This window comes from Amblyomma mixtum, chromosome 2 (genome assembly GCF_055824585.1).
Source record: "Amblyomma mixtum isolate Tamu chromosome 2, ASM5582458v1, whole genome shotgun sequence".
Lineage (NCBI taxonomy): Eukaryota > Metazoa > Arthropoda > Arachnida > Ixodida > Ixodidae > Amblyomma > Amblyomma mixtum.
Window position 1 is genome coordinate 318,113,224 of NC_143013.1, and position 17,204 is coordinate 318,130,427.

The following is a 17,204-nucleotide window of genomic DNA, read 5'->3' on the forward strand; positions in this document are numbered from 1 at the left end:
GTGTCTATTAAACTTTCAGTAAGCATTTGTCTATTGACAAGTATACTAAAAGTGTAAGGCCATAAATCTGTAGATTGTCTATAGACTTGTCTATAGGCTTTATCTGTGAAAAGTCTATAGAATCTCTCTTCTTCGGATTTGTGTCGTCAACGCTGTCTTCAATTTGTTGTACAACGATGTTCATTTTTTCCCCCTGAACGAGGGGAAGGAAACGGAGAACAACTTTTCCAAGTTCCTCGTTTAAACGGTATGCTGTGCCACGCCGCGGTGGCTCAGTGGTTATGGTGCCCGGCTGCTGATCCGAAAGACGCGGGTTGATCCCGGCCGCGGCGGCCGAATTTTGGTGAAGGTGAAATTCTAGAGGCTCGTGTACTGTGCGATGCTAGTGCTCGTTAAAAAGCACAGGTGGTCGAAATTTCCGGAGCCCTTCACTACGGCGTCCCTAATAGCCTGAGTTGCTTTTGGGACGTTAAACCCCAATAAACCAAACGAAATGGTATGCTGTAGTCGCCAAGTGCCAAAACACGCAGCTTGCTAGAAAGAATATCGAAACGGCGCGAAATCAGTTGCAAAAAGTGCCGATGCGGAACGGGTAGGGAAGTAACGTCTTTTCAACTGTCATCTTTGTAACCGTGGTGGCATTTAACACTTCCACTGATGCAAATACTGACTTTTATTTTTGTTTTGTGCGGGCGCGCGTGTGTGTGTGTGCGCGCGTGTGTGTGTGTGTGTGTGTGTGTGCGCGTGTGTGTGCGTGTGTGTGCGTGTGTGCGCGTGTGTGTGTGTGTGTGCGTGAATGAGTGCGTGAGTGCGTGCGTGAGTGCGTGCGTGCGTGCGTGTGTGTGTGTGTGTGTGTGTGTGTGTGTGTGTGTGTGTGTGTGTGTGTGTGTTGGCAAATATGTCTTATCTGTTCTTTAATATCCTCATAAACGGCTGTTCCTGCTTTACAGTTTGCACTAGTTGGCCGTAAAACACATCAGGGTTAACACAGCGTAGTTGAATCAAGGCACTTTATAGAGGCAGGGGAAGAGCTCTGGTACTGCGTACTTTGCTCATGAAAGTCATCCTTCACACCGAATCAACTTACAGTTTCGTTTGACGTTCGTCGAGTGAGTTTTGTCCTCTCGTTGGTAGGCACTTATCTGGATCTTCTCAGGGTCCGCGCACAGCATACTCTAGTAGTAGTTGTCCTCATGGGAGAGAAATTACGCGTAACCACTGCGAGAGATAGACCAAAACAAAGGCGGGCACTGACAGATGCTCAAAAACGTTCTTCTAATATACAAAAAAAAATTTGCTGTGGCTTAGGTAAGGTTAAACCCGGATATCTCGAAACGAAAAGCTCTCGCTGCTTTTCAGCCAACTCCCAAGCTACCACCTCTAGATCGGTGTTTCTGCGCCGTCCGTCTGTTACTTCTTCTTCTTCTCCCATGGCGAGTGTCTGCGCCTGTTCTATGCTCAAGCACGCCTTATATAATCCTTCTTTCAAATGTGCACTGCGCACGGCTGGGGCGAAAGGTCGAACGGTGGCGAGGATGGCCGCCTCTTCTATGGCCGCCGCCGCCGCTCACGCGTTCTCGTAACGCTTTGCGAAAGAACCTTCTCCTTACATGGGTAGACGTGCAGGCTAGTTGGTGAACCATGATTCTTTAAAACAGCGCAAAAGACAGGGACACAGATAGAAAAGACACACACAGCGCTGACTCACAACTAAATTTATTCGTGGAAAATACATGTATATATACATAAGGCAAGATGAGCAAAGGCGGCAAACTGGTAACATGCGCCAAAAAAATTGAAAAAAACCTAATGACGTGTCGCGCGCCTTGCGAAGTTCGCCCGTTCTTTTTCAGATAGCGCAAGAGAAGGGGTGCTGACGCAAAGGTCACCCAGAGCTGATATCCTTTGGGCCTCAATTATTTCCCTCGTGGTTCGGTCCTTGCTTCTTTTGAAAGTTCGGCACCTATGAAACATGGGTTTACACACTTCCTGATTTTCTTTTGTGCATTCAGAGCAGTGAAGCGGCAGGTTGCGGTCTTTGAAGGTAGCCAAATCATTTTTATGTTCCCTTAATCTGTCGTTGAGGCAACGCCCTGTTTGTCCGACGTATATTTTTCCACAAGATAGCGGAAGTTCGTAAACTATCCCTTCAGTACAATCTACATATCTGTTTTGATGCTTTTGATGTTTTCATGAAAAATATACGTCGGACAAACAGGGCGTTGCCTCAACGACAGATTAAGGGAACATAAAAATGATTTGGCTACCTCCAAAGACCGCAACCTGCCGCTTCACTGCTCTGAATGCACAAAAGAAAATCAGGAAGTGTGTAAACCCATGTTTCATAGGTGCTGAACTTTCAAAAGAAGCAAGGACCGAACCACGAAGGAAATAATTGAGGCCCAAAGGATATCAGCTCTGGGTGACCTTTGCGTCAGCACCCCTTCTCTTGCGCTATCTGAAAAAGAACGGGCGTACTTGGCAAGGCGCGCGACACGTCATTAGGTTTTTTTTTCAATTTTTTTGGCGCACGTTACCAGTTTGCCGCCTTTGCGCATCTTGCCTTATGTATATATACATGTATTTTCCACGAATAAATTTAGTTGTGAGTCAGCGCTGTGTGTGTCTTTTCTATCTGCGTCCCTGTCTTTTGCGCTGTTTTAAAGAACCTTGTCATCTTGGGACGGCGGCAGCGGCGAAGGGTAAAACGGTGACGAGGAGGAGAAGCGGCGGCGTACATGCGCAGCAGCGCGCGGCGGCGGCGAAAGGTCAGAAGACGGAGTCAGCGCGGGGCGGCGACGGCCACCTGCGCTCCGCGTAACGTCACTCGGTTTCGCGCATGCGCAGCTGTGGCAAATCTGTAGTGTGGCTCACGCGAAGCGCGGTGTTGACGAGCCTAGTGAAGCTTAACGCTTCAAAAAAATAAGGGAAAGGAGATTGGGAGATAAAAATAATAAATCGGTTGCTGTCAAATGAATTACTGCAAAACGGGAATAGGGCCATCCATGCGAGGTTTTGGTCAGATATATTGTGAACATGAGCTGCAAGACGCTGAAATTCAGAAAACCTTTAGGATGGCAGCCGTTTCATGGCTGTAAAGGGGATTCGAACGGCAGAGAGCACATTCCTGTTTCTGTGCCCAAGGGTAGAAGCACCAACAGAACAATTCCAGCAGACAAACTCAGAGCGAAATGTTGAAACGGCTGTTCAAGCAGGCGCCGCCGTAAAAAGAAGCGGCGGCGCAGTATAAAAAATGATCTATCGTTTCGGGCTCAGCACAGAAAGAGCACAAAGGGGAAACCACCGGGAAATATCTATGGCTTTATGCGACAACGTAGATGCATGAAAGCATGAAAGAAACCTCAAGCACGCACTATCGCCATTCTTTCTGCACCTGGGGAGCAGAAGATGCTGGCTGTCGGGACAGGAATTAAGCGCTGAGGCTGCGAATTATTCGAAAAGCATATACCCGCGAAATCTGGCCGCTGTAGTATATGCGCTAGGCGGAAGGAGAGGTCTATTGACTCACAACCAGGCTGTTTGGAAGGTGAACGCTGATCGCGGCACAGTCGACAGGCGTCCAGAGAGAAGTTACTCCAGGGTTATAAAATGTGAGGGATAGTGGTAACTACATAATCTATAGACCCACAGTGAGCAGTGATGTAAGCAAGACGTCGTGGCGCTGCTGTCTTCGGCTGTCCACTGGGGGTTAAAAGTAGGCTTAGCTATTATGTGAATATGTGAAAAAAAAAAGCTTTCAAAGCAGTTTTCTTATTTTGCAACACGCCCGTGCTTTCGTCGCTTGGTTGACAGTAGCTATACGAACATCCCAGAACAGAGTGCATAAGTATGAAACGCCATATCAAAAGCGGAGCTTTTTAAAACACCGCTAAACGTGTCCATGGGAGTCGCCAGCTGCTGGGCCTGATCCATAGAAACACATGTAAGCGAAACATGCCGACGCATTTTGCTCGTTTGACAGGGCACGCATGGGCGCTGTGTGTGCTGTACTATAGTATTTGCACTTTTCGAAGGCAGACCAGTGCGGGTAATTCGGACTCTTCGCCTTCAGGAGTAATCTTGTACGCTGGCAGCAAAGCGAGCTCTGTGATCGCGTGTTCGGAGAATAAGAAAAAAAAATTGGCAGAGGCTTAGCTTGGTTAAGCCCGGTAGGTTGCGAAAGCTCGTTGTTTCTTCCTGACTTCACACTCGCGAGCTGCCTTCTCCTTCTGTTTGGCAGTAGACGGCATGGCAAACTATCTTTGTGCACAGTGAGAAAGATCCACCGTGACTACCCGCCGCGCTCCGCCGACGGATGGTTGTTGTTGTTGTGACTGAGAGAAGGATGAAGAGGAAATTGCACGGGCCTGCTACTGGCTCGAGCCAAGCCACCACCGCTGCCACGTGCAGATAGAGGAGAGTTAAAAGATCAGAGGAAAGAGAAAAAGGAAAGAAAAGACGCGCGTCGCAGCAACAACTGCGTCCGCCGGAGCGGACGCTGCTCAAAAAGAAGCGGCCGAAGCCGCGCTCGCCGAAGCGAGAACAGATCCGACGGATGGTGTTGTTGTTGTTGTGACTGAGAGAAGGATGAAAAGGAAATTGCACGGGCCTGCTACTGGCTCTAGCCAAGCCACCACCGCTGCCAACGTGCAGATAGAGGAGACGTAAGAGATCAGAGGAAAGAGAAAAAGGCAAGAAAAGACGCGCGTCGCAGCAACAACTGCGTCCGCCGGAGCGGACGCTGCTCAAAAAGAAGCGGCCGAAGCCGCGCTCGCCGAAGCGAGAACAGATACTCCACCCCTCCCGACGGATGGAGCTGGGGGCCCTTTTTTTTATACAGCTGGTATGACGTCACCTCGACTGTAGCGCCACTGGTGAGAGGAGCGCGAGGCTCACCGCCGTGACTACCGCCGCCCTCCGCCGACTGATCGAGCTGGGAGGCCTTTTTTTCGCAGCTGGTATGACGTCACCTCGACTGTAGCGCCACTGGTGAGAGGAGCGCGAGGCTCACCGCCGTCTGCCGCCCTACACCGACGGATCGAGCTAGGGGCCCTTTTTTTCGCAGCTGGTATGACGTCACCTCGACTGTAGCGCCATTGGTGAGAGGAGCGCGAGGCTCATTGCCGTGACTACCGCCGAGCTCCGCCGACGGATGTTGTTGTTGTTGTTGTGACTGAGAGAAGGATGAAGAGGAAATTGCACGGGCCTGCTACTGGCTCTAGCCAAGCCACCACCGCTGCCACGTGCAGATAGAGGAGAGTTAAAAGATCAGAGGAAAGAGAAAAAGGAAAGAAAAGACGCGCGTCGCAGCAACAACTGCGTCCGCCGGAGCGGACGCTGCTCAAAAAAAAGCGGCCGAAGCCGCGCTCGCCGAAGCGAGAACAGATACTCCTCGTGGCCGAAGCCGCTCCAGCTGGAGGCCCTTTTTTATGCAGCTGGTATGACGTCACTTTGACTGTAGCGCCACTGGTGAGTGGAGCGCGAGGCTCACCGCCGTGTCTACCGCCGCCCTCCGCCGACGGATCGAGCTGGGGGGCCTTTTTTTCGCAGCTGGTATGACGTCACTCCGCGAAAGGTCAACCGTAACTACAGCCGCGCCACGCTGAAGGCTCAAAACCTAGTGTAGTATTGCTTTCGCAATAAAACACTCGGCTACTGAACCGGAGTTCCCGGATTCTACCCCCGTCGCGGCCGTGTTTCGATGGAGGCTAAAAGGAAAGGTTCCCGCGTGCTGTGGATTTTCAGTGGACGTTAAGAATACCCTAGTGGTCGAAATTTTTCTGGAGCCCTCCACTACGGCACCTCTTTCTCTCTTTCTTCTTTCACTCCCACCTTCCTGCCTTCCCTTACGGCGTAGTTCGGGTGTCAGCTGAGATGTGACAATTACTGCGCCATTTCCTGTCTTCAAAAACTGATTTTCAATTTTTTCATCTCAGAGACGCTGAGCACGCGGCCCACCACACTATTAGAAAGCATGAGTTAACGCTCACTAATGGCAATTTAATTTGTTGGTCCAAATCTAGCGCCGTTTCGTGTGATTTGTGGCATGCTTGCGGGATGGCGTTTCAAAGCGCCCTGTCTCCCGTCATTGCTCTCAAATCTCCCGCCGCTTTGAGTGACTTCCTGCATGCCTGCGAGATGGCGCAAGCGCCCTTTTTGTGGTTTCGTGGTTAGCAGAGCCGCCAAGCGCTCAAATTTCGGCTTGCACGACTGACTGACTTACGCACGGATAGAAGATTAGGAAGACGACGACATCCAAAGCACAGGGCGAGACTCGCAGTTTAACCCGCGGGATAATACCCTGTGGCAAACGCGCATGATGGACCGACATTATGAATCTGTTGTTCCTGCAAAAGACCACTTCAATAGAGTGGCCGCTCTTCTGAACAAAGTGTATGCCCAGGCAGAGTTCGAACCGGAGTGGCACTGGCTGTTAGGGCTGTGCTTTTATTGCCTCTTTTGTTGTGTCATATTATGTATAGTCTTTATTTATTTATTTGTAGATAAAAGTGCACCCTAGGGAGGTGTATGGGCAGACAAGTTAACATATATCGTCAGGCACCCCATGCATCTCTTGAACACACACGCCTGTCATTGAGAAAGCGCTGGCACGCAGTTCTGTCAATTAACGTGGCCTCTGCACTTCTGCATCACTGTAATGGATACCATATTAAAAAAAAGCGATGATGCCGTAGTGCTATAATGCCGAGACCATGAATACAGTGAATTTGCTTTACTGTACTAAATACCATGTTTAAAACAAAAATGGCTGTGGCTTGGCTAAGGTTACCTGGATATCTCGAAGCGAAAAGCTCTCGCTGCTTCTCAGCAAACTCCCAACCTACCACTTCTGGATTAGTGTTTCTGCGCCGTCCGACTGTTGCTTCTCCTCTTCCTTCTATGGCGAGTGTCTGCGCCTGTTCTATGGGCAAGCGCGCCTTTTATACCTCTCCTTTCAAATGCGCACTGCGCACGGCTGCGGCGAAAGGTCAAACGCTGAACAGAGGGTTTCTCTCTTACTAAAAATGCCCTACATGAGGCACACACCCTACCTATGTTTTCACTCAACTGTACAGATGCTAAGCTCAATGTCTGCCGCATGGCATCACTTACCGGCTTAAGATACCGCAAATATCATTGTCTTTCACAAACGTCACACACGTAGCCGAACGGATTCTTCACAAAGTCTGCCGTGAAGACCTTGGTCGCACTGGCACTCCTGCCTGTGAACTAAAGTGGCTGTTTGGTCTTGTTGGTCAGTGATCATGGTTAAAGAATGCAGCGCGAAAAGACAAGGACAAACGAAGAAGTGGACAGGGCTGGCGCTGACCTGTCCACTTCTTCACGCCAGTCCTGTCCACTTCTTCGTTTGTCCTTGTCTTTTCGCGCTGCATTCTTTAACCATGTTCTGCCTGTGTGCCGCCGCGGTGGCTCAGTGGCTCGGCTGCTGACCCGAAAGACGCGGGTTCGATCCCGGCCACGGTGGTTGAATTTCTATGGAGGCGAAATTCTGGAGGCCCGTGTACTGTGCGGTGTCAGTGCACGTTAAAGAACCCCAGGTGGTCGAAATTTCCGGAGCCCTTCACTACGGCGTGTCTCATAGCTTGAGTCGCTTTGGGACGTTAAACCCCATAAACCAAACCTAAACCAAACTTCTGCCCGTTTCTGCGCAGTCCGACTGTTGCTTCTTCTTCTCCTTCCATGGCGAGTGTCTGCGCCGTGCGTGACGTCACTCGGTTTCGCGCATGCGCAGAAGTGTCAAATCTGTAGTGTGGCTCACGCAAAGCGCGGTGTTGACTAGCCTAGTGAAGCTTTTCGCTTGAAAACAGCGACGATGGCGTAGCAGTATAATGCTGAGACCAGCAATGCTCAACTATTCATGCCCAAGTAAATTTCTTGCTTGGGCTATTTGCTTCATGCTTGAAGAGGTAATGGAAACAGTGAGACGAACGAGGAAAAAAGTAGAACACACACGACACAGAACACGTGTGTGTTCTACTTTTGTCCTCGTTCGTCGCGCCGTTTTCATTAATTCAATTCAATTCAGTTTATTTCGCATTTTTTACAACGGTACAAAAATGCGAGGGCAAGCAACAAAAAGCTGCTGATTAGCAGCTTGACGAAGGTTGTTGCCCCTATATTTGGCAGGTTGAAGGGCGTGAACATACAGCTTTTCATTGAAACAATTATAGATGTGTGGATTAAAAGCAGAGTAGATCACTTATACATATCTTGTAGACATTCTCATTGGACACAATCAAGCTTACTATTCATAGGCGTACATGGCGAAATAATACAAGCCATAAGACACAACTAATAAGACTATTGGACATACATTAGTGCGTATGTTACACACTGCAATGCTACCCAAGCGTTTGGCATGTCCTGTAACACATAATATACATAATACACACACTAAAAACGCACCATGTTCATTTTGCTGTAATCTCACAGCAGAAAAAAAATAGTTACGAGAGGTTTGATACAATGAAATGTAAGGGTAACCATATAGAGCCACCATTAGATGGACACAGAAATTATCCATGCAATCGGAACAAACTGTCATTTAGGACTGGAAGTTAATTACATTTGAAGGTTTGAAGGTTTGAAGGTTTATTTCCGCAACTAGGTGTTGCGAGGACAGCCAGGGAAAAAGCTGTATAGACAGCTTGAGAGGTCCTGGCTTCCTCTTACAGTGCAGCATTGACGGCGGCGGAATAGGACATCAAACAAATAGTAAGAAAAAACTCGTATGTTCTGTACATAGAATGACACATGTACGTTCAGTAAGCAGTACATTCTGCTTGTAAAAGAAAAAAGAACTATATTAGGTCAAAGAGACTATAAAGGCAAACACAGTTGCAAGATCTGTGCTAGAAATGAGATATTTTTTCAAATCTTTTCTTGAGATAATCTTTATATCCAGATTTATATCCTCTAAATTATTTAACAGTTTTGGAAGACAATTCGCTATCCTCTTGCCCTCTTGGTTAGTTGTTGAAAATGGCAATGTCCAATTCTTTGTGTCTGATGTCGTAAAAAAGTTGCGAAGTTTTTGTCAGGTTGCACAGTTTGAGAAAGCAGCTTTCTAAAGCTACTTGAGAAAGTAGCTTTAGAAAGTAGAAAGTAGTAAATATCTTCATGCCACCGCGGGTTCAAATCCTACTCCTTATATTTCTTTTATTTCACGCCCCGACCGAGTGCGTCACTACACGCCGCCTTCTGGGCAGATGAGCTCCTTATGCTAGAGCGTAAAAAGACATCAGCAATATCTTCCGCATGTAAGGATGGCAATGCCTCCTCGGTGTCGTTAACATACTAGGCTTACTTGAGATGTGCTACAGGTGAGACCAGTCTTTGATTGTAGCAGCTTGCTCTGAAGAAAGCGGTGTCTTAGCTTGTACTGATGCTAGGAGTGCGCCACAGTTTTTGTGGGCTCTATGTGCATTTATACCCTTTCAGTTTTGTCTTGTGGCTGGGTATTTCCCGAGGTCTTCGTACGTTCGGGCCATATTGTTTTGTCCTTTTTTTGCAGTTCGGCTCGTAACTAACATTAAATCGCTTCCTTTTTCTGCACTATATGGTAGCACAACTTCGAAAGTGCGGGGGCCACGAGGGCCCCCGAGGCTGTGACTAGCCTGCGCTAGGATTTAGCACAGCTGCGCTAACTGGTTCCCTCTGCAGTTCGTATTCTCAGGGCGCCAGTAGTGGCGGTTTTGGCCGATATTGCCGGCTACACAAAGGCAACGCCAAAAGCCAAGCAGTCGGTGCGAACCACTGATGAGCTTTTCTTGAGTGCCAGGTGATTTGGTAGCTCGGTCCCTGTTCTTTCGCCGCCAGTGCACATTCCGCTTGATTGCCAAGTAGTTTTCGGACAGAGTTAACATATTCTGTGTTCTTGCTGATGCTGGTGAAGTGTCCACTTCACTTCAAATGAGGAATAGTTGATCCTTGCGGAAGCACTGCATGGTTGGACACTCCGTCGCAGTAGTTTCACACTGTAATGCTGCAGTGCTATGGCAACATAACGCTACCATCGACATGCAAATTGCTGCCGTGTAACAAACACGCACAAATAGATTCCAGCTGTAGCCTAAACGCCTGTCACAAAAAATTCAATTCAGTTCAGTTCTCGTAATGCAGTGAGGGAATTTATTGACTAGAGTCAAGGTTCTGTTTTGCAACGTAATCTTTTAAAGCTGTCTGACGCTGATTAGAAACAGTTAACGTAACTTTGTGCTCAAGATGTAGCAATATGGAGGGACATAATTGATACGAGCCAGATCGCCTGGACACTGGTTCTGTTGGCAAGCAGATAAGGCCGCTGAACTATCATGGTCCAATTTTTTATTTGTTCACAGTTCATCGCCAGCCTCTGTTACAACCTAATGACCACTCCAAGGCAGACCCATAAGATCTCTGCAATGCAGAATCATCAGGCATGCAGGCAAGATAAGCATTCTGAGCCGATGCAATGTCGACCACTTTGTTAACACTTCCGGCCGCACGTAGGCCCTTTCCAAAGCTTGGTTTCATTTGCCACGCGAATGCAACCTGTGTTCGTCTATGTACGATATAACAAAAACATGGCCGTGGACATCAGCCGAACCACACCCCAATTTGACTAACAAGCAAGCACCACACAAAAGTCCCGACGCCGTTGCGTGTATGTAGAATTATTCTTAAAACAAAAAAAGTTCTCATCGCGCTAGCTTGCGCGTCTGAAGCAGCACGCATGAGAGCAACCTGCTGCAAGAAGTCTGGCTATAGAGTATGAAGAACTGCGCACCCGATGAATGCACAGTTTCCAGACTTAAGATATTGGGAGTGTCTTAACAATGGCTGCGATTCTGCCCCTAAGCCCTCAGTCCACCACGAGCCGTCGCTTTACGTCTGCTGCTCCCTGGAAATGTAAGAGTAGAAGTAATAGAGGGCCATCAGCAGAAACGCCACGAGCCCCACGAGCATTGGCAGCGGCAGCTGCATCGGGATCACCGCACGCAGCATCCACTCCAGGGTCTCTAGCGGAGACAGGTGCATGCATGGCACCGCTCTTTCCCCTCGCTTATCGGCTGCGGATGCCGAACCTGCCTCGGGTCCGCTCTTTGCCTGCAAAAAATAACAGTCGTTGGTTCTGGTTTGGTTTAGGTTTATGGATGTTTAACATCCCAAAGTGACCCAAGCTAAGAGGGACGCCGAAGGGAAGGGCTCCTGAAATTTCGACCTCCTGGGATTCTTCAACGGACAGTGACATCGCGCAGTACACGAGTCTCGAGAATTTCTCCTCCATCGAAATTCGACCGCCGTGGCCGGGATCGAACCCGCGTCTTTCGGGTCAGCAGCCGAGCGCAATAACCAATTGGCACCGCGGCGGCACTCGTCGGTTCTATTTAATATGTGGAATCATGGAAAAGCAACCAAGCATTACTGCATGATATCCTACATGCTTTGTTAATCACTCGCGCTGTAAGCACAAGGCAACCTCGACGCGATTTAACTCGGACACATGACCCACGCCGTCGCAGGATACCCGGCCGCTTCAAAACAAGCAATGCCATGCCTAGTCGGGTAAGGCACTCAGTGCGACTTTCTCGTCACTATTTGCTTTCCTGCTTCTCATCACTATAGAGAGTGGCGCATGCGCTGGAAACATGTCAATACCAGGAAACTCCGCGTGACAAAACTGTATTGCATGCGAAGATGAAAAACAATAACAGAAATGGGAGGCGTGCGGCAACCGACCTGCAATTTGGCCTCGTCGGCGCGTGTCTCATGCCTGTCGGCGGGCGCTCTGCGTCGCACGGCTGCATCGGCCTTGCTGCCGGATCCCTGCTTGCGACGCAGGAATGACTCATCCGTGTCGGAGTCGGCAAGCATCAAGTTCACTTTGCTTGGGTCTTGCTCGGTGTACTCGACAATTTGTTGCTGGTCTTCGAGGGGCACCAGAAAACCGGCCGCCTGCGCGGAAAGTGTTCGCTCGAATGTGTGGTCGAAACCAACGCTTGTTCCGCACCAGCCATAGAGTTTCTTACTACTACCTAGAGAGAAAGCTGACAACCCGTCTATGGGAGTTTGCACGGAGACCCCTCGAGGCCACTTCAGCCACAATGGGCGCTCAAAGGCGGTGAGCTACCGACTGCAGAACTACAACTTTTGGCCAAAAAATAATGGAAAAATAAAGCTGTTAGATAACTACGAATGTCCTAACATTCAATATACTGCCTGTAGATTGCAACAAAGGAGCAGAAAAGCATGTAAATGCAAAGTTTGCCCAAAATATGAGATGGCTAGCTTTCCTATTGGCCAAGTAATGAACACTACAAAAGATAATATTTCGTAATTAACAGGCGCATTTTTAAAAGTAAATATGTTTTCAAAAAAATGTTATTCCTTAGATATTTTCAGAGGTTTTTTAATGGCATTTCGGAAAAGTTAAACCTTTTATTGGCGTCGTGTGTCTAGGCGTTTTCACTACTATGGTTTCTGCACACTGCGTTCGAGCGAAAGTCGTCTGCGCACACACGAACAGCGCTTTCGGAATGAAACGACTTAGTAGTGCCACTCTGTGTTCCCGAAAAACTACGACTGTTCCGCAACAAGTAGCTCACCGTCCCATGATGCTTTGAGTGTCCATGGTGGCTGATGTGCAGCGCCGCCAGCTTTCCCTCTAGGTAATAGTAAGAAACTCTATGGCACCAGCAGGGAAGGTCCTGTTTTTATTTATTTGTCCAAGTACCCCTAGAGGCCCTCCGGACGAGGGTATTACATAGCGGGTTGGCACACGAAACAAACTAACACGACAAAATACGCAGACACCCCTTTAGCGCTCTATGATAGCGGTAAGTGGAGAAATCATCATTCACTTCTTTAGGCAGCGAAAGGTAAATTGCGGTGCATTTCTGGGTTTTATTCTTTTGAAGGAAGATCGCTTAAGTTGTGTTACTGTGCGAGCTCTGGAAGGGGCCTCTCGGTGACAAGTTTGGCTGCACTGGTCATCTCAGACATAGGGCAAAGGCATGTATGCCGGTTTGAATTTTTCTTTTACTGATGCCGACAAAATTATGTGTAAGTCCTGACGGGGTTCTTCTTAATCTAACTTCGTTTGTGCACTTCATGGAAATTTACAGTCCTCTCTTGAGCTTGAGTAGTCAATATTATACTGCACATACTTCGGAAATGAAAGCTCGCTTCAGAAGGAATATGTGCGAACTTTTATCTCAGAAAAGGAGAATGAGGGGCCGGTGTTTTTTGCTGTGATATCGGAACGAATCCTTTCGACACAGCAGTGGCGTGTTCTTATTGTACTTCCCAGAAAGCGCAAGCTGTACTCGGCACAATAAGTAGGCCCCATAAAAGGCTGTGAAGGCGAGCGCAGCAGCATCCCATTCTCGACAGAGACTTCCGCCAACTTTCACTCCAGTACGCCAAGCAGTGACTTCCAAATTAAACATTAAAAATGCTTTCGAGAAAGCTGCCAAACCTTCATACATGTTGGTTCTACACGTGACTTATGCGTTGTTCATGTAGGTTCTTTTATTGTTTAACGGTCTGCATCCGTTAAGGCATAAATAATTCAACTACTTTAACCAGCCCCTTGATATCTGCACTTACTTTAGGTCTATATAGTGGAAACTTGAAGGAAGTCGTGTTATGAAAATACATCAAGGTAGTTTGTTGCGCAACGAAGCGGAACTATATTCCATCTCTCTAAACCTTCGAAGCTTTTTGGAAAACAACGAATTCTCATTGATTAATAAACGCGAGTGAACCAGCGGCCAAGTTACTAAAACTGTTCTCCCAAACAGACTGGTTATCATTGAGCTATCATGATTTTCGACGTCACCGAGTGCGAGCCCGTGCCAAAAAAAATTATTTCTGGAAAGAGCTTTTAGATTGCGGACATAATGCGCCGAGTTGAGCTATGGCTTCTGAAGTGCTGCCATGTTTCGGTGAAGAATTGCTTCCGCGCAGCAGGTGCTGCAGGCAAAACGCTACAAACAAGAGGTCCACTGTGAAAAGAGCACAAAGTTTTTCACGCAATAAGTTTTTCAATTGCTCATATTTTCGCCTGCCGCTTGAGGATGACAGAATAACTCTTCCAGCGACACTGTGATTGAAGTCCGAAGACACGGCTGCTTACTTAACAAGCTTCAAGATTGTACGTTCAGACTGTTACGATTCTTGATCGAACGAGACCACCAGGAGTGTCAGGTTTAACTGTTTCTGTAAGGTTATGGGCGGCTACCCTTTCCAGATGCTACGGAAGAATACGAAACTCGACTGCTTCCTTCTAGATTTTGCGCGAGCACTATGGTACTCTAGGCAGCGCTATGATGCACCTTATGGCATAACCGTAAGCCGCATGCCATTATTCTGTGCTGCGGCCTTCTTTTCTTGGGCAAAGCAATGAATGAACTTTTTTTTGGTATCTCAGGCTGAAAGTGACGCATCCGAATTGAAGCTTGGACATGTGCTCTACCCACGCTCCAAAGAAACCTCCTGCGTTGTTTCCATTGTTCACGGATGGGCATTCAAGCTCATGCTTACAACAAGCAGAGCTGAGCCCGCATTAAAGCGAGCCACGTAAGTAGCTGAAGCAGTTAGATGCACACCGTTCATCTTTTATCTGTGATTCAGTATTTCGTCAAAAGTAATACCTAATATTAAGGATGTCCACAAACGAAACGCTACCCGTTTAGGAAAAAGATTTCGGCCCGAAGGAAGGCACAAACTATGTAAGAAGACCACATCAGAATCCTCTCCGTGAAGATGTACAAACTAGCATAGTAAGGCGGCTCTGTAGTGCGGTGTTATTCCTCTTTGAAAGCAGTGTAAATGTCCCTGCATGCCTGGACGATATTTTTCAAATTGCGGCGGAGCAATGCATTATCGCTGACTTAATATTGTATCGTGTTTAGTGATCGCGCTAGAGTGGAAATAAGCAACCAGCGCCTATTTCCCTTCTTTTTTCCCTCTATGTGGGTGCAGTTACGCTATATCAAAGGCTAAAAAACGTCCGGGGCCTGTGCTCAGCTAACCGCCTGACGTAATGTCCTTGCTTGTACAGAACGACACAAACGTGCTATGATTTTCTGCAGGAGTAACATTGGAGCGTCAGGAGAAGCTCCACTTACCCTGATCCTCGAACTGGTCGAAGATGCGCTGGCGGATGCATTTGGGCTGCTGCCCACGATGTGATCGGCACCTGTGGCACTGCTCAGTTCAATGACGCCCGGCAAGCTGCGGCTGATGGTGGTGCTGCGCTCCTTGTACCAGGCCGCGGTGATCTCGTCCGCTACCAGAAGCCGGGTCTCATTTGGCGTCGACTTTATTCGTTCCAGAATGTCCTGGTGACTGGCGCCCTCCACGTTTACTCCATTCACCTGCCACAAACAAAGCGTCGTAAGGAGCCGGGCAAGGAGTTTCCTGGAAGAACTGACGCCCAGCAGTTTCATCTACCGAATATTTTGCAGATTTTAGCCGCAGCCGGTAACAGCCAGTGGTGAAAGAATTGCCGCAAAATGCGACTACAGCAAGACTTTTTACCAATCTGAAGTGCAACGCCATCCGGTTTCCCAGAGACATATTAGGCGTGAACGACGAACGTACGCGTACGTCGACCTTGGGGGGGGGGGGCTCTTTCAGTCCTTGCGACATGGGCTGAAATATTTGAGGAGCTTTCGTGCTGCCTTGTCACGAGGACGATTCTGTGAGCATGTACTTTCACGCTGAGATATACTTGAAAGAAAGCAGCCTGAGACTATGTTGACTAACCCCGCAGCCGCGTTAGTCTAAGCATCTGAAGAGTTATGGGGCTCCTACGCATGCGAGTTCACGTGCACTTTCATTTCAGCGATTGCAAATGAACAAAACTAGTTCCATGGTGATGCTGAAGACAAGCTTCGATGATGCTCATTTCGCTGGCATTTCAACGCGGTAGCGTTAAGCAACTCGTGTCGCAGAAAATTCGGTGTCGTCGTCGTTAACCGTGCGTGAAAAATTACGAAATATCCCCCCCCCCCCCCCCCCCCCTTCCCAGAGAAGAACCTAAAGGGCAGGTAGACCACCTAGATCACGCAACCGTGTGGCCTCATCACAACCTGCGTACCGGATTGTGAGCAAACTGTGCACCGTGGCAGAAAAGACTGGTCGCGAGAGCTTGCTCGGGATGGGCAACCTGGGTCGCACAAGCCTCACTGGTCCCAGCACGTGCCGTTGCAGGGCAGTGGGGCATCGCTTAAACTCTGCATCACTGCACCAGGAGTGCTATGGGGACTCCCAGGAATCTAGGAGGGTTTTGTAGGGAAGGACAAATTCTGCATTATAGGCATTAACGCTATCGCATCATAGCCTTAAGGCGGAGCTTAAGTGTCCCCTACAATTTTTTATAGGCGTGAATGTCTTGTTGAAAGACGTACCGAATTTCTTGCTATTATTTCAACGCACTTTCGCAAACCCAGTGCGAGGAATACAGTTGTAATCTTAGCATAGAAAGTCTTCTAAAGCCGCCAAGCTACAGTTCTCGGTGTCTGTTTGGAACATACGTGAAATTATTATAAATATCAATTTCAAGCTGAAGACATGGTGCGAATTATCCCCTGCAGTTTTCTCTAGAAGACAATGCACACCTCGACGATGACGTCATTGACTCGGAGCCCCGCTGCTTCCGCGGGGCTTCCTGGCTCCACACTGACGACCGCCTCCAACTTGCGCTCTTTGTCCTCGTGCAGCGTGAACCCGTAGCCCGGAAAGTCTCGCCGTCGCTCTAAGTGGCACAAGCGAATTGACGGAGGTGGCAGCACTCTATCAGAGCTCTGACTCGTTGGAGCAGAGGAATTTGGCACGGCAGTAGACGGCCCGTTAGGGCCCGTGGTCGCGCCACTTTCATTCTGCGGATGAAGAAGCAAAAAAAAAATTATTTAATGAATAGCACCAGTGCGTTCATGTATGTACTGAGAGAAAACATTAAAAATCAGGCTGAGCCTAAAAAAAATGGTTAGTTTCTGCGCGAGCCGGCAAGACGACCTAAATAACGACCTCAAGGAAGTTGCGTTAAAAACCACTTTCGCTTATTTTATGTGTTATATGTTCATTATAAGACTTCTCGCACTGTCATTTTGTTCGCATATAGGAGTGAAATAGCAAAACAAGAAAACTAGTGATAACTATACCCCAAAAGGAATGCGAATCAATTCAATGTATTA

General features: G+C 48.2%; 1 protein-coding gene across 1 annotated transcript; it reads right to left on the minus strand.

The window, feature by feature from the left end:
• Window positions 1–10,350: 10,350 nt before the first annotated feature.
• Window positions 10,351–16,907, minus strand: LOC149365121 (uncharacterized; the record flags this gene model as incomplete). Its single annotated transcript, XM_089570245.1, has 4 exons — window positions 10,351–11,109; window positions 11,743–11,958; window positions 15,135–15,383; window positions 16,629–16,907. Coding segments are annotated over 4 exons (966 nt in total), but the record flags the coding sequence as incomplete, so codon positions are not given.
• Between the last annotated feature and the right edge of the window lie 297 nt (window positions 16,908–17,204).